Below are 22545 nucleotides of genomic sequence, written 5' to 3' on the forward strand. Positions count from 1 at the left end.
TAACAATCACTGAAGTCTGATACCTGTTTGCTAATAATAAACCAATTTTCCAATATTACTGGGAACACTTCTTAAACCTCAGATTTCTTTTTGTCCCCAAGGGCAATAGTAATGGAGGCTCATTCAACCACAAATACTGTCTGAATCTACTGTGTGCCACATGCTGTATTAAGTCCTTGGGATATATCTGTGACTAAAACATAAAAATCTCTGCCCTCACAGGGATCTAGGTGTCATTCAATCCAGTGAGTTTCTACAAGATGCAGTGTAGAATGAAATCAAAAGAATAGCTCAGTAGCCAAATAATTTATTCTAGTATAACACATATGGAAAGCCTGACAACAGATATGAGAATATGGAGAATGGAGAGTGAGATGTGATATTTTTGAAATTCTGACATACTGATGTCATGTCTGCAGTATCACTACGGCCAAGAGGGGGCAGAAAACATCAGGAAGTCTGGAGGCCTCTGCGGAAGCTAAGAGGTGCATCCATGGAACCTCAAGATGGTTGCAGTGGCCTCTCCACAGAGTGGGATAGGTACATGACATTGAAAGTTATGTAGAGGGAAAATTGTAAATAACTCTGGTGTCACTACAGAGTGGGATAGGTACATGACATTGAAAGTTATGTAGAGGGAAAATTGTAAATAACTCTGGTGTCACTACAGAACAGGTAAAAAACATAAAAGATTGGAAGCAGGGAGACAGAAGAGTGGCTATGAAGCTATGCAGCCAGCAAATGGAAGATAAGAAAGACCTGGAAATAGAAGGGAGTAGTAGGACTAGAAGGAAAGAAATTAACAAGATGCAGTTCAGAAAAATCCAATAGGTTTTAGAAACTGTATGTTGAGTGTAAGGGTGTAAAGGAAATAAAAACTCAAGAGGAGAGAAATATGAGTTCTAGGAGGACTGCAATGCAAATAACCAACCAATACTGGAGGGCGGGGTGGGAGACAGTCCTGGTTTGAAGGAAGGTGATGACTCCAGTGTACAAACCAAATGTTGTCTGCTGAATACTATTTGTAGAAATGTCTGAGAACTGTAAAGTGATGTCTAGCACTTGAGAAGAGTTATGAAATGAGAAATGTTTGCCTACTCATTCTTGATGCCATAAAGTCAGCTGAGATTTACAAGGAAGGAATAGAGATGAAAGAAACCAAGCAGCTGATCCTCTGGAAGTGATCCAGCATGAACAAATGCAGAAATATATACATGCAGTAAAGAGATCCAGGCTTAGTAATTTTGGAGTCCATGTCATCCATGCACTACTGCCCCTGCCTTTGCTGAGCACTAGGTGGCAATGGAGTCCTTACCTGGCAGTTGGGCTCCAGGTGGCCTTCCCAGGGCAGTACTCTCCACCTCCCCAAGACACTGGGGTCGTCTGCTCCACCACCTCCTTGTCCACAGCCTCTTGACTGATTTCAGGTAGCTGTTGTCTCTAGGATCTCAAGTCCCTGCCTGGAGCTGTCCTTCAATCCATCACCTCGTCTTCCAGAAGTGCTGCTACCTGTGGGAACTAATGAAGAGCACTGGATAAAGGATGGCATAGACTTGTCTCTTGGTGTGCACCCCTGGCACCAAGAGAGCTCCACCTGTGAGATACTGTGCCACATGCCATATTCAGCCTCTGAGTATGGGCTGTGGTACAAGTCCAGATAGCAGCACTCAGGCTGGGCAGGGTCACCTCGCCAACAACCCTGGTTCTCCTTCATACCCTGGCCCTTTCTGCTCACATCCTCCCACCCCACACACACTCACTCACTCTCCACTCACTTTTTCACCCTTCTCATTTCTGTCTTCTTTATTTTGTACTCTTTTCCAAAAAGCAACAAAAGACACTCCAAGTGGTAGGAGGGCCTTTCCCACCCCAAGAACTCCTCCTCTGCCTGGTGCTTGTGGTCCTGGCTAATGCTGCGCAATTCCTCCTTCCCTTTCTCCTAGCCTTCCTACAGGAACACACGCACCCACTTACCCTGAGCATCCTGCGCCTCCCAATCTCCCCAACCTCGGCCTCCCCACCACCGCCCCCAACATTGGTAGCACTGCTGTAATGCACGAGCTGCCTGTTTGAAACCAAAACCTGACTGCTTTCTGAGCATACCCAGTTGCCCTGCTGGTGTCTTGGCTGCCTACCTCCCACGTGTTTTCTTGACTTGTGTCTTCTGCCTGGCTGGAGGCATCCAAAGACAGCAGAATGATCCACCATGAGGAGCCAGGGCTTGGGCGACCAGCCACAGTGCTGGAGCCAGGAAAGCCACCAAAAAATAAGAAAGCACCCTCTGGGCAGTCGCCTCAGGTGCAGGAGGAGGCTCTCCATGTGGCCTCTGGGCAGCATGGGGCAGGGAAGAGGGGGCACTGGACGGTTCCCGGAGGCTGGCGCCTCACCTATCCTGTGCACACTAAGTGAATGATGTTCTGCTTTTCACGCATGTGCTCTGGAGACCTACGGCAGCCCTGTGGAGCCAGAGGGTCGTGCCTGGACAACTTCGTGCTGGTGCTGGCTGCATGGACTCTCCAAAGACAGCAGAGTGATCCACCAAGTGGAACCGGGGTTGGGCGACCGGGAACAGTGCTGGAACCAGGAAAGCCACCTGAGACTAAGAGAGCATGCTGTGGGTGGCCACCTCAGGTTGGAGAGTAGGCGCTCCAGGCGGCCAGGCCAGGTGGCCTCTAGGCGGCTTGCGGGAGGGAAGAGGGGGCACTGGACGCTTCCTGGTGGTAGGTGCCTCACCTGTGCCGCGCACGCTAAGAGAATGCCCTTCTGCTTTTCGCGCATGCATTCTGGAGAACAACGACAGCCCTGTGGAGCCAAGAGGGGCGCACCTGGACATCTTCAAGATGGTGCTGGTTGCATGGCCGCACTCCACCATGCAAGGCTGAATTGGTGGTCCAGAGTCCACAGCCTATTCTCAGGCATTGCCTCGTGGGGACAGCTGGCTGATGTTGGCACCTGCAGTGAAGTCAGTCCCAAGGACACCCTCCAGGCCGGTGATGTCCCAACTTCCAACATGGGCACGGTCTGCCAGGACACCGAGGCTGTGCACCACCCGACAAAGAGTGTCACATTATTTCTATACATACACACTCGCAAACGCACAGGCACACACACACATTACACAGTATTATATATTTAACACATTATATATATATATGAGAGAAACAGAGAAACCTGGAGAAATAACCAAACCCCTGCACTCTCTTCAAGTCCAGCCTGCATGTAAGAAGAGTTGCACAAGTTTATGGGCAGGCAGATCAAGAGCAAAACCAACACAAACCTAGCCAGGAAGATAAGCACATTCTCCTGCTCCAGTTTTCACCCTCCAAGTCTCTACCTTAAAAATAAGGTGAAATCAGCCTTACTCTAAGTAGGCTGTGCCAGAAGAGTTCCAGAAAGGAGATCCACTACAATTCAGCAACCACTGCCAATCTGGGACTGACTGATGGATGTGTAAAGAACACATCACCTAAGTACTTTCACCTGATTTATTCCAAGACAAACATTTATTCCTTGGATACCTTATGTGCAATTAAAGCATGGGCCTCCTACAGGTGGTTGCCTCAGATGCTGTCATAAACACCCTATTGAAACAAACAAGTGCTGATCCTGGCACTCCCTTGCAAGCATGGATGGGCGCACACATGTACGCTTACATACTTACACACACACACACACACACACACACACACACACACACACAGAGAGTCTATGAGCTCAGCCAGACCTCATGTTTAATGCCTTGGATTCCTCATCAGAGTGAGAGAATTCGAAGGGAATGTAAGTTGGTTGGGGTGACCTGGGATCTCTCCTGGCCATCTCTCCCCTTATTCACATTCCAATACAGGCACTTGCATGGCACACAGGAATGTCCAAAACACCGTCCGGGATCTGCAACGCCCTTTGCACCTGATCACCTTCTGGAGTTTTCAGACCCAGCCCAACCCCACATTCACAAAACAAACCCTCTGGGACCAGTCACAATTCCCTCTTTGAACTTATCTAACAAAAATATTTCCTCCTAGCACAGAAAACATTTTCCTCCTTTAGCAAGGGATAAACCAAGAAACCATGTCATCCATGCACTACTGCCCCTGACTTTGCTGAGTACTGGGTGGCAATGGAGTCCTTACCTGGCACTTGAGCTCCAGGTGGCCTTCCCAGGGCAGTTCTCTCTACCTCCCCAAGACACTGAGGTCATCTGCTCCACCACCTCCTTGTCCACTGCCTCTTGACTGACTTCAGGTAGCTGTTGTCTCTAGGATCTCAAGTCCCTGCATGGAGTTGTCCTTCAATCCATCACCTAGTTTCCAGAGGCGCTGTTACCTGTGGGAACTAACGAAGAGCACTGGATAAAGGATGGCATAGACTTGTCCCTTGGTGTGCACCCCTGGCACCAAGAGAACTCCACCTGTGAGATACTGTGCCACATGCCATATTCAGCCTCTGAGCATGGGCTGTGGTACAGGTCCAAATGGCAGCACTCAGGCTGGGCAGGGCTGCCTTGCCAACAACCCTTGTTCTCCTTCATGCCAGGGCCCTTTCTGGCCACACCTTCCCACCCCACACACACACTAACTCACTCTCCACTTACTTTTTCACCTTTCTAAATTCTGTCTCCTTTATTTTTACTCTCTTTTCCAAAAGGCAAAAAAAAGACACTCCAAGTGGTGGGAGGGCCTGTCCCACCCCAAGAACTCCTCCTCTACCTTAAAAATAAGGTGAAATCAGCCTTACTCTAATCAGTCTCTGCCTGATGCTCGTGGTCCTGGCTACTGCTGCACAGCTCCTCCTCCCCTTTCTCCTAAACTTCCTACAGGAACACATGCACCCACTTACCCTGAGCATCCCGCGCCTCCCAATCCCCCCAACCTCGGCCTCCCCACTACGGCCCCCAGCATTGGTAGCACTGCTGTAATGCATGAGCTGCCTGTTTGAAACCAAAACCTGACGGTTTTCTGAGCATACCCAGTTGCCCTGCTGGTGCCTTGGCTGCCTACCTCCCACGTGTTTTCTTGACTTGTGTCTTCTGCCTGGCAGGAGGCATCCAAAGCCTGCAGTGTGATCCCACACAAGGAGCTGGGGTTTGGTCTACCAGGCACAGTGCTCAAGCCAGGAAAGCTTCTGGAGACAAAGAATGCTCCTCTGGGTGACCCCCTCAGGTGCGGGAGGAGGCACTCCAGATGCCCAGGCCAGGTGGCTTCTAGGCGGCATGGGGTGGGGAAGATGGGGCACTGGACGCTTCCCGGAGGCCGGAGCCTCATGGTCCAGTGCACACTGAAGAGAGCGCCCTTCTGCTTTTCGCGCATGTGCTCTGGAGATCGACGGCAGCCTGGGGGAGCCAAGAGTGGCGTGCCTGGAAGACTTTGTGGTGATGCTAGCTGGTGGTGCTCCACCGCGGAGGGGTGATGTTGTGGGCCAGAGTCCACAGCCTCTTCTCTGGCTTTTCCTTGTGCAGAAGGCTTGCTAATGTTCACAGTTTCAGTGATGTTGGTTCTTTAGATGTCTCCCCCACCCCGTGATGTCCCACCTTCCTCCATTGGCTTTGCCCGCCTGGGCCCTGTTTTCTGTGTGCCATCCAACAAAGATTGCACCATATTTATATACATATACACACATACACACAGACAAGCACGCATACATATATATTTGTTTATTGTATCCCAAATAGTATATTATTACTATATATATATATTTGAGAAACATAGAAACCTGAGAGTCTACATGGTAACAAGAAGGCATATGAGAACAATGAAATCTATACCTAACTTGAATACTTTTATTTATATAAAAGTATTTTATATAGTCATTTAAAATAGAAAAATAATGAGCACAAAGTGAAACAAATTAGAAAAGAGAATGTTTACTATCCACAACTGAGTCATGAATAAATATGATATTTATAAATCAGTAATGTAACCAATTAAAAATTCAAAAGAATTCAAGATACAAAATTTAAAAAACTGAATAAGAATTAAATATTCAATTTATTATGAAATATTATTCCAAGTTAAAAACCTAAAACTATATGAAATGAACAATTTGGATAAAAGTAACCCAGTTGGAAAAAGAAAACTCATTTCAAAATCCGGGATGGATTAGGAGAAGCAAAAATTCCAGGAAGAAATAGGCGAAACAATCCTGTGAAAATTTGAAGAATGAAGAATGCACCATCCTTGATAATGTTGTCATAAGGATTGTCAATATCAAATAAAACTCCAATACAGTTTATGAGGCAAATGTGATCATTTCCCATACTCCTACAGATAAACGTTACCATCCACTGAAGTGTAGACATATTTAAAAGTATTTTGATTTTTTCCTAAAAAGGACATGTTCTAGTGGCTCACATACAAGGGAATAATGTCTGATGAATTTCTGATTGTGCAGAACATACCAAGCCAACATCCAGTTTCTGTTCAGAGGAAGAAGTTTTTGACACTATGAACTTCTAATTGAGACAGCATTTCTGAGTTGTGCTCCAAATATACAGGGAAACAGGGTCAATGCTGCTGTCTGTTTAAAGTCCAAAGTATTTGTTCCAAGGCCAAAATTGCAAAACACAAAATATTTGAATGTGAATAAAATCACCAAGACCAAGTAGCAGTACATAGAAAGAACCTAATGTTCTAGTTACATGATTTGTGTGGTTGACTTGATAGTATTCTTTCATTCATTTCTTTCCTCCACTATTTTTTTTGTATCAGGGATTGAAACCCAGGGGTACTCAACATCTGCGCCATATCCCCAGTATCTCTGTCTTTTAAAAATATTTTTTTATTTACAGATAGGGTCATATTAAGTTGTTTAAGGCCTCTCTAACTTGCTGAGGCTGGCTTTCAATTCATGATCCTCCTACCTTACCTGCCCAAACCACTGGGATTACATGCATGGGACACTAAGCCAAGCTTGATGGGGTTATTTCTTAAGCAAGAAAGAAACTGAATTAAGAACCAGGCAGACTTGGGGTAACCATTCAAGAAACAGAAAGTATCATTTGTAAATAAATACTAAGAAAGATCTCAAAGTATGTTCAAGAAAATTGACAGCAGAATGGCACTCCTAAGAATTACCATCAAGTATTACTAAAGAGTGTGAAATGTTTCCAGAAGAAAGCAACAGAGGATAAATAAAAAGGCAAAGCAGAAAAATTATAAGTATGAGAATATTTATATGCCAATTATCAATAAATATTGTGGAATACAAATTGCCCTCAGGATGAAGAAGGAAGATTACTTGGTTACTAAGGAAACAGACTTATTGGACATCTAAAATATTGGGAAGGAAGATAATGAAAGTATAATTGCAGATAAAAATTATAAGAGTCTCAACAATGACTGAGGAATGCTGAAGCTATAAATGCAATGGACATATTGAAACTTTTCAGAAAACATATTACTGGTGTCTTCATTGCTGAGGGTAAAAAGGAAAGTGAAGAAAGGGTTTCCGCAGAAAGTGGAATTCCCGCTCACCTTTGAGAGCTGCGCACAAGAGGGCAGATCACAAAGAGACACCCTGGCTAGATGAAAATGAACTTTTCTGATGGTATTCATTCTCAAGGTAGTCAATTAATTAAAAACTTGGACAGCCTATATAGTCTGCCTTTTTTCAGATTAAAATATACAAATTCTGATATTTAAGTTATTAACTATTGAATTGGCAACTTCCTATGGTTCATTTAAAATATTTATTGGTGTAACCACTACTTAAGATTAATCATTTGTGGAGTATTTCTTGGGTCCTATATGCAAAATATTATTTTTTAATTGAAGAAAAACAAATTTTGTCTAGCATGAAAATAAATCATTCTTGGCATGCATTAATTTATTTGAACATGGACACATTCAGGCTATGAAAACTTGAGGGGAAACCTCCTATATTTTTTATTGCATATCTCAGGTGCACAGACACAAAATGCATTTGTCACAGAATAACTATTTTAAATAAAGTCCTACAGAATTGTAAGGTGAAACAAACAAACAAAAGTGAGTTTTGGGGGCTCAGGTTGTGGCTAAGTAGTAGAATGCTCCTCTAGCATACATGATGCACTGGGTTTGACCTTCAGTACCACATAAAAATAAATAAATAAAATAAAGTTACTATTATGTTTAACCATGAAATTATCACTATTTAACTGGCATTGATATCCTCCCCAACTAAGTGGTGAGGATATTCATACTAGTTAGATATTGACTTTAAGCAACCATGAATACCAACTGTCAAGATTTAAAGTCACAGCATTATAAACTTAATTTATGGAAAACAAGAGTATGTCTAGTCCAATCCCTTCATCTTATGGTAAAGAAATAAAAACAGAGGCCAAAGGTTAAATGACATGCCAGTGAAGATCCAGCTTATGAGTGGGTGTCTGTATTAGAATTTAAGTTTTGGCTACATCATCTAGCATTTCCCCCAGTTAAAGATGGCCCGTAGCTGGGTAAGTGAACGTTGTCCATTACAGTGATATAAGGTGAATAGTTCCTTCTACATTTTCCCTCAACTTTATTTCAATACAATATTTGCAAACCATTTTTTTTTGTAGCTCAAGTTTCCAATTTTTGTTTTGATAAAGTTGTTTCATAGATCGTTTAGTGGTAGGGATCAAAACTTACATTAAACAAAATTTTATTTTATTTTTAATGGCTTTTAATTTTATAAAAATAACAGAAAACTTCAGGTAAACTTACTTCTATTCTGTAGAACACAGCCCTTATCAAACTTCTGGATCCATAAAAAATATGTATGAGAGAGATTATGAACATTAAACAGTTCAGTTTGAAAATAGTTCAACAGTGGTTTATTCTATTTAGTTTGTTTATATTGATAATTCTGCTTATTTATGAGGCACAATATCATATTTCAAAGTGTGTATGCAATGTGTAATATTAGATCAGGGTAATTGGTGTATTTGTCACCTCAGTCTTAACCATTTCCTTGTTTTGCAAACATTAAAAATTTTTATACTTGACATTTTGAAATATATAATTAATTGTTGCCAGCAATGGTCACCCTATTTGCTATAGAACAGGAGAAGTTTTTCCATCTACCTAACTGCATCCTGTATCTGCTACCCATTCTCTTTCCACAACTCCTTTTCTTTGCACTCCTCAGACTCAACTCCTGGAAAGACAATTGTACTCTCCACTTCTGTGAGATCAATTTTTTCACTTTCCACATACCAGTGAAAACATGTGATATTTATCTTTCTGCGCCTTGAATCGTTCACTTAGCATAATATCCTCCTGGTTCATTCATGTTGTTGCAGTGATAGAATTTCCTTCTTTTTTATCCTCAAGTGCTGCGTTGGAGCAAGATGCCCACACTTTTTCTATCTGAGATACATAGACCCTCTTCTTATAGTTGATTATTATTAGTCAATAGTTGGCCCTAATAATGTATGTCTTTCTTTCTTCTTTCTTTCTTTCTTTCTTTCTTTCTTTCTTTCTTTCTTTCTTTCTTTCTTTCTTTCTTTCTTTCTTTCTTTCTTTCTTTCTTTCTTTCTTTCTTTCTTTCTTTCTTTCTTTCTTTCTTTCTTTCCTTTCTTTTTGTACCAGGGATTAAACTCAGGGGCACTCGACCACTGAGCCACCTCCCCATCCCTGTTTTGTATTTTACTTAGCGACAGGGTCTCACTCAGATCACCTTTTGCTGAGGCTGGCTTTCAACTCAAGATCCTCCTTGCCTCAGCCTCCGAGCCTCTGGGATGACAGGCTTGCACGGCCGCGCCTGGCTCTTCTCTATGTGATTTCAAAGCTCATTTTCTTACAGCACATAGGGATTGGGCAGAGTGTCCAAGTGACAAGTGACTTGGGATAGACTGAAGAGAAAGGATAGGGAGGAAGCTGGAGGCAGGACAGGTGAGCAGGTTGGAGTAGAATAGAGTGTAACATGAAGGCCAGACTGACAGCTCTGCCCCAGACCTTGGTGTGCAAACAGAAAAGAAGGACAGAAGAGGGTGAGCTTGGCCTTGTGGCCACAGTGAACTGGGAAGCAGTCTACCTGTTCAGGGCTTCTTGCTGACCTTAGAAGATGAAGTTTCCAGTTTTTGAGCTGTGAGCATGGGAGAAGGAAGGGCAAGGTTGAGACACAGCCCGTCCATGAGGCAGGAGCCACAGGGACCAGGAGGAACAGCTCCGCCTGCCCCATGACAGACCAGCCAGGCCCTGTTCCTTGGTCAAGAGTGGCAAGTCTGGCAGGCTCTGGGGAGTCACGCAGGCAGTGCAGCACTGTAGAAGCCCTGAGACCATGGAGGCAGGCCATCGAGGTTTGAATTCAGGTTCTGTCGCTTCCTGGCTGTGTCCTGCTCCTACCGAGTTCCATTCTGTAAGCGGGAGATTCTTCATCTCCACAAGAGGTATAGCAGCACCGGTTTTGCAGGGTGGATGGGCAGATGAAATGAGGTCAAGTTCATATGTGTGCCTGGAGTGTAGACAATGCCAGAGTAGATATTAACCGTGACAGTCATGACTCAGATCTCCCCAGATTTCCTAATGTAAGCTACACTGATGTTTCTCGGTGCACCTTGCTTCTTCCCATGGGAAGACTGACAAAAGCTGGCAGCATCCACTCTACATCTGGTTCTTGAAGTCTAGACTGCTTCCTGAACCTGGGTTTGGGCCTGTGCTTGGCAAAGCCTGGATCCCCATGAAGCCTGCCGCTGGTCCATTCTCTCCAATATGGTCCCATGATCCAGATGCTCTGGTGCAGGTGTGCCTTATAGGAGGCCCAGGCCAGGCATTTCCTAGGATGATCTTCCTGGATACAGAGCTCTATGGAAGAATGGGGTCTATGAGATGGTTGGTGAGGTTCCCTGAGAGTCTTGGACCTCTTTAGTTCTCATTTCATGAAAGGGAGACATAAGGATCCTTTGGGGAGAAAAGTACATGCTAGGTTCATTTCTTTTTCCTTTGAAATTACTTAATATTACAGCACTTGCACATTTTAACATGCCGCAAAGATAAGAAAAACCAGTTCTAGGGAGCAGACCCAGGAGCTGTCCGTGGTGCTGAAACATTTACCAGTTGGCCTCCTGGTGCTCACTCATTGTGGGGGGAGCTCACTCCTGGGTCTAGTTCATGGTCTCCACTCCCAGAAGCCTTCCTAATTTCACCTCTCGATAATGCAACCTATAGGTTTTGATGCATGTCCTCTGTGTCTGTCTAACAGCCCGGACCCTAGTCTCATAATTCACCCACAACACAGCTCAGGATGGAAAATGAATGGGCGGTTTGAATTCTTGAGCTGGTTCCAAACATCATCTTCCAAATTACACAGAATATCCAGGTATACTTTATCAACACAAGAATGGTGGGTTTCAAGCTATCTTTTTTAATTTTATTTTTTTATATATACATGACAATAGAGTGCATTTGACACATTATACATACATGGGACATAATTTATTCTAGTTAGGATCCCATTCTTGTGATTGTACATGATATGGAGTTTCACTCGTGGTGTAACCCCTATGAACATAGGAAAGTTATGCCGATTCATTCTGTTGTCTTTCTTATTCCCACCCCTCCTCCCTTCCTTTCATTCCCCTTTGTCTATCCAATAAACTTCTATTCTTCACCCCCCTCCAAATTGTGTGTTAACATCCACATATCAGAGAGAAAATTCATCTTTGATTTTTGGGATGAATTGGCTTCTTTCACTTAGAATGATAGTCTTCAGTTCCATCCATCCATTTACTGGCAAGTGCCATAATTTTATTCTTCTTTATGGTTGAGTAATATTCCATTGTGTATATATACTACATTTTCTTGATTCATTCATCTGTTGAAAGGCACCTAAGTTGTTTCCACAGCTTAGTTATTGTGGTTGCATCACTGTAGTATGCTGATTTTAAGTCCTTTGGGTATAAACCAAGGAGTAGGATAGCTGGATCAAATGGTGGGTCCATTCCAAGTTTTCTGAGGAATCTCCATATTGTCAAGCTATCTTTAAGGAGGTTTGTGCTCTTTACAAGAGGCAGAGGATGGCATAAGCTCCTCGTGAATTGCGACAGCAGTATCGACCAGATGTGTACCTTAGATGAGTTTTTCAATCTCCTGCTCCCACAGGTTCACCTTCCCCAAGAACGCTGCCCAGCACCTACTGGGAAGTCTTCAGTGACACCTACACTCCCCAGTAAGCCCCTCCTCTGTGGTCACTGTCCCCTTTTGTCCTAGCTCTCTGTAGGTTCTCAGGTTCACACCGGTTCCATATTTATTTAGCCCACTATATTGTCAAACAAATATGGATTTGATCAATATCAAATGCATATAGTGGATTGAATCCTGAATTAACTGTCACAACACCTTTGATTTCTGAATTGGCTACCATTTTGTCACAGGGAGCTGGGAGTTTCTTCCTCTCTCTGAAGTCTCAGCTTTGCCCTGCGAGATGCCTGAGTTGCATTTGATGAGTTTTAAGCGTATTTCCATTTCCTGATTCATGAGTCATTGAAGGAGTCCACACTAATCTTCTATTGTGTGCTAATTTGGGGGCCCTCATGAACAACAAAGCATGTCCTTGACCTCAAAGAACTCTTACTCGACTGGGGAAGAGGGGAAATGACCACTAGCCTTGCTGCATGGTTGGGGGAACTGTGACCTTAGTGGTGCCTGTTCAGGTGGTGGCGGCAGCTCGGAGGAGAGGTACCCAGCTCCAACCCAGCCTGGAGTGGTGAAGGACAGGGAGGCTTCCTGAAGGAAGTGCTTCCCGGGATGATGCCTAAGACAGTGATCAGAGCTGGTCACAACAGAGACACAGAGGGACATGTGAAGAGGAGTTCTCCATGGAAAAAGAGGCCCTTGCTGTCACCTGAAGATGTAAGCGGAAGTGCCTGTTGAGGAAATCAGCTCTATGGACTGGACTGGGTCTGTGAATGAGTGGACACTGGATGGCAAGAAGCCAGGATGAAAATGTGAGCCAGGGTCAGCGGTCTCTTGGGTCACACTGAAGTGCCTGACTTTTATCCCCAGGGAAGCAGCGAGAGGTTTCATCAGGAGAGGGTCTGGCCAGATGGCATTGTAGACAGCGCCCTGACTGTGGTAGTGGGTGGGAGGAGCCAGAGGCTGGAGTTGGAGGAATGTTCTGGAAGAGTCCAGGTGGGAGGAGAAGAGGGCTGGTACCATGGAACAGAACCAGTGAAACTGAGAGCCGCTAGCGAGGTCTGTGTGAGCCAGGTCCTGGTGGATGAAAGAAGAATCAGGCTCCTGTCCTCCTAGCGGGCAAGCAGATGCCTGTAGGGCCACTTGCTGAGCAGAGAGGACAGAAACGGTGGCAGTGGGTGGGTGGGGGTGTGGCACACTTTCCATTTTGGATGTGGTGATCTGGCAGTGCCCAGAGTCGACCTAAGGAGGCTGCGCACCCAGGTCCTGGTGGGAGACTAAGCACAGATGCAAAGGGTCCTGACATCTTTTCCTTCCACTGATTCCCCAGAGGATTTTCTCCCTTCCTGAGCTCTTGAGCTTGTTAGTGCCACACAATTCAGCACCTAAGTGCTTCCTAATTGGTGCACATTAACCTGTTTCACCAGGCACATTTGCAAGCTCCCTGAGGGCAGAGGGCTACCCCAGCACCATGTGAGATGTCCGAGCTCACTGGATGGAGGGGGCATGGCCAGCTTGCCAGCTGTCACCAGCCACCCAGACCTCAGTTTCCACATCAGTGGAATGGGCATCCCCAGCCTCAGTTTCCCCATCTGTGGAATGGGCATCTCCAGCCTTCCTCCAATCCCTCTGTGATCTTAAGGATTTTGTTTCATGCATCACCCACCCCTTCCCAGAAAAAAAGAGTGAGAAGTGAGTACAGGGTGCAGCTTATGAGTCCCTGGACTGGTGCAAGATCAGGATGTTCAGGCAGGAAACAGAATTTAAAAAACAACAACCCACAAATCAGAGTGAAGCAAACTGTTGGTCTCCAGTTGGTCGCTGGTGTTCAGCAAAGCAAGCAGGTCTCACAGAATGCTTTAGTGATTATACAAACGAATCACTTTCCCAAAGTGCATCTTGGGGGAATTAGAGCTCCTGGAAATGAAACACAAAAAGATGATTAAAAAAGAGCTCCCAATTGGGAGAGAAACAGTATTTACAAGGGAAGATGTGCCTAGCCAGACCTCTAATTGTCGTTCATTATCTCCTATTGATTTAATTAGCTGCTACACTCAGGTCGGAATTGCCTGCTGCCTGCAGTGGAGGGGCTGGTGGGGAGAGGGGTTCACGGTGACCTAGCAGGCTCTCTGCATCCCCACCCTTTCCACACTTTCCCCTGAAACACGGGGGTCAGCTCTCAGGGTGTCCTGGCTGTGGCAAGAGTGGTGGCTGGTGGCTGGAGGCAGACAGCCAGGTCCAGAGTCCCGCGGGCCACACTGTCTCACACCCACCTTGACTGGGGTGGCTGCAAGGAGCTAATTAGCCGCAGTAATTAGAGAGAGGCTTCCTAATGTGGAAGGAGATTGTCAAGCACCCAGTCATCCTGGCCCAGCCCTGTGTGGCCATGGGAGTGGGAGTGGCAGGGGAGGTACAGCCATCTCCCAGAGTGTCCTTGGGCCCCTGCAGGGTGGCTCTTGTATCCCCTTCTCTGGGGTTGCCATGCTGCTGTGGGGCCATTCAACCGTTGGTGGCCTCTCCATCCCTCCGTGACCCAGAGACTCCAACAAAGCAGACTTTCCAGACTCAGGAAGAAGGTCATTATAGGTTCACTCTCCTGGTTGTCTGGGAGCAAGTGTTTTGAGGATTTGTGGTTTATAATTGCAAGTGATTAATTTGGGAGTTGGCAATCAGGCTTAAAAGGTTGCTAATTAATCTTTTAACATAACTGTGTCCCAGAGAGAGAGAGAGAGAGAAGGAGCAGGCCACCCTCCCTGAGCTGGGCATGCAGAAGGCGTGATGCAGGCAAGTAGCAGCCCTCTGCTGGGTGTCCCCTCCTGCTCCCGGACACAATGTGCATGAATCTGTGGGTGTCTGACCCAAGGCTGGGCACTGCATATGTCCCCAGGAATGAGACAGAGTCCTTCTCCTCAAGGGACTTGCTGTCTGGTGGGCTTGGTGTTCCCTAACTCACTTGATTTGTGTCAAGGCATCAGAAACTCTCTTGTGACTCAAGAATGCTCAGGAGCATCTGGCATTGTCCAGGGAGAGGAGAAAGGGTCTGCTGTCACGCTGCATCCAGCAAAGTCACGCTCCCTTGGAAGTTATACAGGCTGCCCGCCTGGAGTGTAGCACAGTTAAGGACCAGAGGAAAGCAAACACAGTCTTGGAGAGGCTGAGAAAGATATTTCAAGTCAACGTGCAAAGTCCCTACACCTTTAGGAGTCTTCAGCTCTCCTTAGGCAGAGCCTGGGAACTTCACAGTCACACGCGATTGCAACAATCCTGGCGAATGGATTTACCTTTCTCGACAGGTGAAAAGCTGTCCTATCTATACCGAGCACAGGGCTTGTGCAGTCTTCCATTCGTTGGGAAAGGAAGAGGAGGCACATAGAGGTCAGGCTCACTAAAGGCTGCATGACCTGTAGGTTAGACATCAGCCTCCTAAATGGGTACTCTTGGCATCTTTTTGATCCCCAAAGATCAGAGGAACATTCCTTTTAATTTTTATTTTTCAAGGAGAAGTAGCAGATACATTTCATCGGGTGCACAAATTTTGCATTTCTTGACTGTGGTGGCTCAGAAAGTTTCCTTGGGCAAGAATTCCAATGCACATCTTGTCCCAGTGCCATGGGTGGAGGGGATTGGTGATTGATTAGTCATGTCTGCTTGGACCACAGAAGCAAGGGTAGTGGTAGGGATGCCACAAATTTGCCATCCCAGATGACATGTCATCTACTTGTTTTTCAGCTAGGTAATCAGAGTTTCAAAGAGTGGAAGTGATTGGCCCGGGGCCCACAGGAATCTCTTCAGCAAGGATTAGCCTACTGGATCCCTTAGGCAAAGAAAAGAGAAACCATGTCTTGGGCGCTTGTGGCATTCAGACCTCACTGAGAAACACCAGTCAGAAATAAAGAGCGGGTGCAGAAAAAGCCCAGAAAGATAGTGAAGGGAGGAAGAAAATAGCATGGTCAGCTGTAAAGATTGAGGAAGGCAGTCAGGTGGGACCCCAGGGAGGGCCAGGGTCAGGACTAGAGAGGAGCTGTGGGCTTGAGGGCCAGGGCAGGGCTGGCGGGGTGGGCATGGTGGCCATGGGTTAAGAAGCCAAGGAGAGAAAACCAAGAACCTCAGAGAGCGAGGCTCCTTCACCCTGCCGGTCTCAATGTCATGGTCATGGTGCCGGGTACCCCAGGGCTCCATAGGGGCTAAGTCCTCCTCCAGTGCCTCTTCCAGGGTCATTCATTCAGTCAGTCAGTGGGATGCTTCCTACATGCGGGACCCAGGACAGGGAGCTGGGGTCTGGGGCCGCTCCCACGGGGCTCGCAAACTGATGGGAGAGGCCAAGTGCCTAGATGAGCAAGCTCTGGGCAGACAACAGGAGGGCTGGCCTCTGGTCCACTGCAGTCCTGAGTCCCATGATCAACCTGAGGAAGACCCTCATCCTGCCTGAGCTCACCCTGTGGTCCCTGTACCATTTATCCCACCCACCCCTGCTTCTCCCTGCCCCTGGGCTCCTTTCTGCTCCCCTCACGCTTGGCTCTTTGATGTCAGGGACTGTGTCTGCCATTTTCCCCTTTGGCTTCTATTGCTAAGCTCAGCGCCTGGCTCTCGGCTACACCTTGGAGCAGAATAAATGAATCAGCAGAAGTTTGGTCCCTGGGGGTTAAAACTGCTAGAAGACCATTTTGGCTGGAGTTTCTCCAAATCCATGATTCCAGGAAGCATGGATTCATATTCTGATTCTAACATTGACCTGCTGTATGACCCTGAGCAATCCCTTTACCACCCTGACCCTCAGTATCATCATCTGGAACATGGTGGTGATCGGTTAGTCTGCTGCAGGGTGTCGCCTCAGGGATGAAATAGGATCAAACAGCATTAAATTCTGATGCTCAGGGCTTCGTGTTAGGCTATTGAACACTATTGTTATTATTATCAGTATTTCTTAATAGCACAGTGGGGCTGCCTTGGGTGGGGAGGAGCACAGTAGAAAACCTCAGCTAGTGATGGGGGCAGGAGTGGGGACCAGGCCTTTGAGCACGCCCCACCCCTGCAGATCAGTCTTTTTCAGGTCCCAGGCTATGGAGAAATTGGCCCCTCAGAGCTCTGATTTAATTAGCTGGTGATATTGCCCTATCCATCACTCATTCTGGGTCTGCCAACTGCGACCACAGCTCACCCGTCACCCTCTCACTGATGGAAAATGAAGGCTAACTTTGACCTGTTTATCCAAGCCCAGTCTGGGAGCCCCGGAACCCCTCCCTCGTCAAAAACAGACTGGACTTGGATAAACCTGTCCTCCGCTGGCAGCCTCACCCTCCCTGGGCTCCCAGCCCCTGCCCCGTGGCCTCTTTTCCAATTTAATTACCTTGAATATTTTTTTGGATGGAAAAAGTGTTTGCTTTATCTCTGGTGCTAAATGTCCTAATTGCTTCCTTCAACTTGGGTAATACCTCATTAATTTAGCAACGGCAGGTGTCTTCAGGAGCTCTCAGAGGACCACCAAGCACACTGGGAACTTAAAGGCTCTAAGAAGGTCTGTAGCCACGGAATCGGTTGGAGATTTCTGGACGTACCCACTTTCTGCAGGAATTCATCCCGAGAGTGTAAACGGAACATGGAACTCTGGGGAGGTGCATGGGACATTCTAGGGTGAGTGTGTGCTTGTGTATTTATTGAGGGAAATTCTACATGACATAAAATGAACTGTTGTATTTACTTATTATTTTCTTATTTCCAGCACTGAAGTTGGAACCCAGGGCCTCGTGCATGTTCGCTAAGTGAGCCACATTACCAAGCTGCATCTCCAGCCCTAAACCTAATCATTTGAAAGTGGACTAAGTGCTTTCACAATGTTGTACAGTCACCACCTCTACATAGTTTTAAGATATTTTCATCACCACCAAAATGGAACCACACACACGAGAAGCTAATAACTGTTCCCCTCCCCCCAGCCTCTGGAAACCACCAAGGCACTTTCTGTATCCATAGATTTGCTTATTCTGGCATTTCATATAAAGGGAAGCATTTGTTACACGGCCTTTTGTGTTTGCTTCTTTCACTTGGTGCAGTGCACTCAATGTTCATCTACACTGTAGCCTGTATTAGTACACCCTTCCTTTTCATGGCTGCATAATATTCCATTACACAGATCTGCCATACTTAGTCCATTCATCACCCAGTACATTCTCCAAAGGAATCAGTGAAGGTGCTCTTCTCTCCATTGGGTAAAAGGTGTAATTTTACTCACATGGATTTCTGCCAGAACCCAATCCTCAGGAGGGGCTCAAAGAGGTGAAGAGGTGATGGTGAGCTTTCCATCACTATAAAGAAATACCTGAGACAAGTGACTTAAAAAGAGAAAGGGTTTATTTTATTTCATCACTTTGGAGCTTCCAGTCCAAGGTCGGGCAGGCCTGTGGTTTGGGCTTTTGATGAGCAGGACAGGTGATAATGGTGGGGAGTACCCGGTGGATCAATGCCACTCACATCACAGGCTGGGAACAAGGAAGAAGAGGAAGACCCTGGGGTCTCACAATCCCCTTCAAGGGTATAAATCAAGTGACCTGAGGCCTCCCACTAAGCCCCCTTTAGGAAATTTCCACTACCACTCAGTGGTAGATACTGGGGACAAAGACTTCCATACATGGGTCTCTGGGTGACATTGAAGATCCAGATGATAAGCCAGGCATGGCGGCACACACCTGTAATCCCAGCTACTTGAGAGGCTGAGGCAGGAGGATTGTAAGTTTGCGGTTAGCCTCTGCAATTTTGCCAAACTCTATCTCAAAATTAAAAAATAAAAAAGGCTGGAGATGTGGTTCAGTGAAAGAGCCCTTCTGGGTTCAATCTGCAGTGACACTATAAGGGAAGGAAGGAAGGAAGGAAGGAAGGAAGGAAGGAAGGAAGGAAGGAAGGAAGGTAGGAAGGAATACAGATAGATCGATCGATCCAGGCTCTCTCAGAAGCTCAGCTGAATCTGAACCTGTGTCTTGCACCCCGCAAAGGCTCTATGCACCCTAGTTTCCATATCTAGTTACTCATCTCAATATCCAGGAAACCATAAAAATAAGAGCCATCAACTGTCACATGCCCAGGGTATGTCTGATATGGTTGAACACTGTCATGTCATCTCCAGGTTTGTCCCACGAGGTCCCTTGCTCCCAGCACCCTAACTTTTTACCTATTAAGATAATCTCTTAATAACTCTCCAAATCCATCCATTTATTTCCCAAAGATATAAATTTACTTAACCCAGGAATATTAGTTTATTTCCACCAATAGAAGAGTGAGATCATTTTCCATAAATGGAGGCTATTGTTTTTGAGGGGGCGGGTACCAGAGATTGAACTCCGGGACACTCGACCACTGAGCCAAATCCTCAGCCCTATTTAGTATTTTATTTAGAGACAGGGTCTCACTGAGTTGCTCAGGGTCTAGCTTTTGCTGAAGCTGACTTTGTACTCCTGATCCTCCTGCCTCAACCTCCCTAGCCACTGGGACAACAGGCATGCGCCACAGTACCCGGCTAAGGGAGGCTAATTTTTCAACATGAAGACTTAGGTATGGCCCGTTTACTCACCTTCCTATTAAATTAGCATCGTGGACTTGCAGCCCCGCCCGCCCCACCCTTGGTCATTTCTGTTCCACACCTGTGACATGTGTAGTGTCATCTAGTTTTTGGAGAAAGAGGACTGAGACTCTGAAGGTGACCTGGCTGATCTTGAAAACGGTCAGGTGGAGCTCTGGACCCAGCCGTGCTCGGCACAAAGTCGCGGAGCCCAGAAAGGCAGAGACAACGAACTGGCCCTCATTCCTTGGGTCCCTCTGCATTCTGGTGCCTGTTGACACTGGCAAAATTCTCCAAGTGCCGCCCTCCACCAACTGAAAAGCAGGGATGCCTGTTTAAGTGGAGGAGGAAGGAAGACAGCTATGGAAGGACATGGCTGCATGTTTCAGCCCCTGTCACTTGCCTGGGTCTGGGTTGGTTTGCTCTGCCTTGGGGACCAGCCCTCACCTCCTGATCCACCTGGGGTGCTCCCGGTAACCACGGGGGCTGACATGGCTAGCATTTTCCATGAACACCCTGGCGGGAGCCTGGACATCACCTCCCACCTTACGCAGGTGTCCTCACTGCTACCACAGGCCCCTCCCGCGGGGTCGTCCCATTCTTCCTGGTGACATGTGGCTCCTTGGGCTTTCCTTTGCTGCAGAAGGAAGGCTGAGGATTTGGGGAGGGCTGAGGATTTGGGGAGAGTACTCCCTCTGTCCGGCTGGGTGGCCCACTGGGCTCTGCTCTCAACCCCTCCCGAAGTCCTTGGCTGGGATTCGGTGAAATCAGCAATCCTCAAAGTGGGTCCCTCAGGGAACTTCAAGGCCCTTTCAGGAGACTCTCAAGTTCAAAGTTATTTTCACCAGAATGGGAAGAGATTATTTTTCTTCTCAGTGCACCATGGCAGACGATGGAGTTTTGTACTGGTACAATTCCTACTGTGCACCAAAGATTTTGCAGAGACTATGTGACATGGATGGAGTCATTGCTTTAACAAGAAATGGAATGTGTGCTTATGTACTTTGCTTAAACATCGTTCCCAGTCATATCTCTATTTTTCATCTGTCTATCTGTCTATCTATCTATCATCTATCTAATTTTGCTACTGGTGTTCAAACCCAGGGTATTTTATCTCTGAACTACATCTCATGCTTTCATTTTGAGAGGGATCTCAGCAAGTTGATGAGGGCCTCGCTATACTCCTGAGGCTGGCCTCAAACATTCCAGCAGGACGTGGTGTCTGTGCCCCTGGGCCCTATGCCTGTCACAGCTTGATGCTCACATTCACCTGTATGGTTGATACTGATGATGCCTGCCCATTCCCCAGGCGGTGGACAACCCGAGTCTCAGGACCACATGGGACTTTGGCTCCCATGGACCCTCAAGCTCCTAGGGTGAGTCTCCAGGGAACACCTGCTGCTTCGCTCACCCACTCACTCATTCATTCATTCCACACTCGTGGATGGAACCTGAACACCCGACCCTGGCTTGGCAGTTCACCCAACTTCTTAGTGCACGGAGAGTGGTACCCAGAACAGCCACACCAGGCACTTGGTTCAAGAGCAGGACAGGTTCGACCCAGTCTGCAGCCACAGAGGAAAGTGACTTTAGAGCGAACCCAGCTCCATTCTGGAATCAGTGGGACAGCTGGGGAGTTGCAGCCACTGGTCAGGATGAGGGTGGAAAATTACCACCATGAATCCGCTCAGGTCTCCAGCATCGGGGGCAGATCTTGCTAAACTGGCTTGGCAGCCACCTGGCTTGACAGGCCATAGGCAGTCATCTGAGGGAGGGGTGTGTTGAGAAGAGGACTCAGAGGAGCCCAGCTGAAGTTCACTTAAGGATAAGTCCCTGTCACAGTGAGATTCAAATAGCTAAATAAGTCAACCGAGGCTCAGTGAAGATTGGCTAGAAAGTGTCTGGGAGATTTTCCTTTTGTTCCTTTGCTCACAATGGGAGTTCTAGGGTTTTCCCTGTGACATCTCCTGGCTTCCCTTCCATCCACGTGTGACATCAGGATTTTTTAGGCAGACCGTTAGAGGCTGGAATTACAGAAGAATATCAGAGACACAGGGACAGAGAGACAGGATGAACCAAGAGACATACCAAGAGTGTGTGGGGTTCTGTAGCATGGCGGAGATCAGGAGGGCGAGAAGAAGCTGCTCAGGAAAAATTCAAAATCTGTCTGGGAGAGGCTATTTTAGCAATTCTTAAGTAGCTGGTTTCTCCTTCAGGGTCTCCTGAAAAGACAAAATTTCTGCTTGGGAAACTATTCTTAAGAGACAATTAAAGACACAATTTCTTTACCAAAACAGCTGTCTCAATTGGGAGTGGTGACACAAGCCTGTCATCCCAGCAATTTGGGAGGCTGAGGCAGGGGATCTCAAGTTCAAAGCCAGCCTCAATCCACTGGCTTCCTATCACACAAATTTTCTGCAAGTCAACTTAGTGTGCAGGTTGTGCACTTGGGAGTGCCTTTGGGATCAGCAGGTTAAGGGGTGATAAACAGGGAACCTAGTACTTGATTCTGCTAGCTTTCATATAGTCCTTTCAATTTGTTTATCTCGTGCCCAATCTTGTACCCAGCCTCAACAAAATTGTGGTCCTAAGCAAATCAGTGAGTAAAATATAAAAAATGAACTGGGGAGGTAGCTCAGTGGTTAAGTGCCCCTGGGTTCAATCACTGGTACAAAAGAAAGAAAGAAAGAAAGAAAGAAAGAAAGAAAGAAAGAAAGAAAGAAGAGAGAGAGAGAGAGAGAGAGAGAGAGAGAGAGAAGAAAGAAAGAAAGAAAGAAAGAAAGAAAGAAAGAAAGAAAGAAAGAAAGAAAGAAAGAAAGAAAGAAAGAAAGAAAGGGGGAGGGAGGGAGGGAGGGAGGGAGGAGGGAGGAAGGAAGGTAGGAAGAATAAAGAAAAACCAAC

General features: G+C 46.4%; 1 protein-coding gene across 1 annotated transcript in view; it reads right to left on the reverse strand.

The window, feature by feature from the left end:
- Positions 1-19709: 19709 nt before the first annotated feature.
- The window catches only part of LOC124973667 (zinc finger protein 707-like), a 28823-nt gene continuing 25987 nt past the window's right edge, over positions 19710-22545 (reverse strand). Inside the window, 3 exon segments of the mRNA XM_047537464.1 lie at positions 19710-19975; positions 20092-20281; positions 21318-21477. Of these exon segments, the coding sequence (XP_047393420.1) occupies positions 19710-19975; positions 20092-20281; positions 21318-21477 (616 nt within the window).

The sequence above is a fragment of the Sciurus carolinensis genome, unplaced genomic scaffold, assembly GCF_902686445.1.
Source record: "Sciurus carolinensis unplaced genomic scaffold, mSciCar1.2, whole genome shotgun sequence".
NCBI lineage: Eukaryota > Metazoa > Chordata > Mammalia > Rodentia > Sciuridae > Sciurus > Sciurus carolinensis.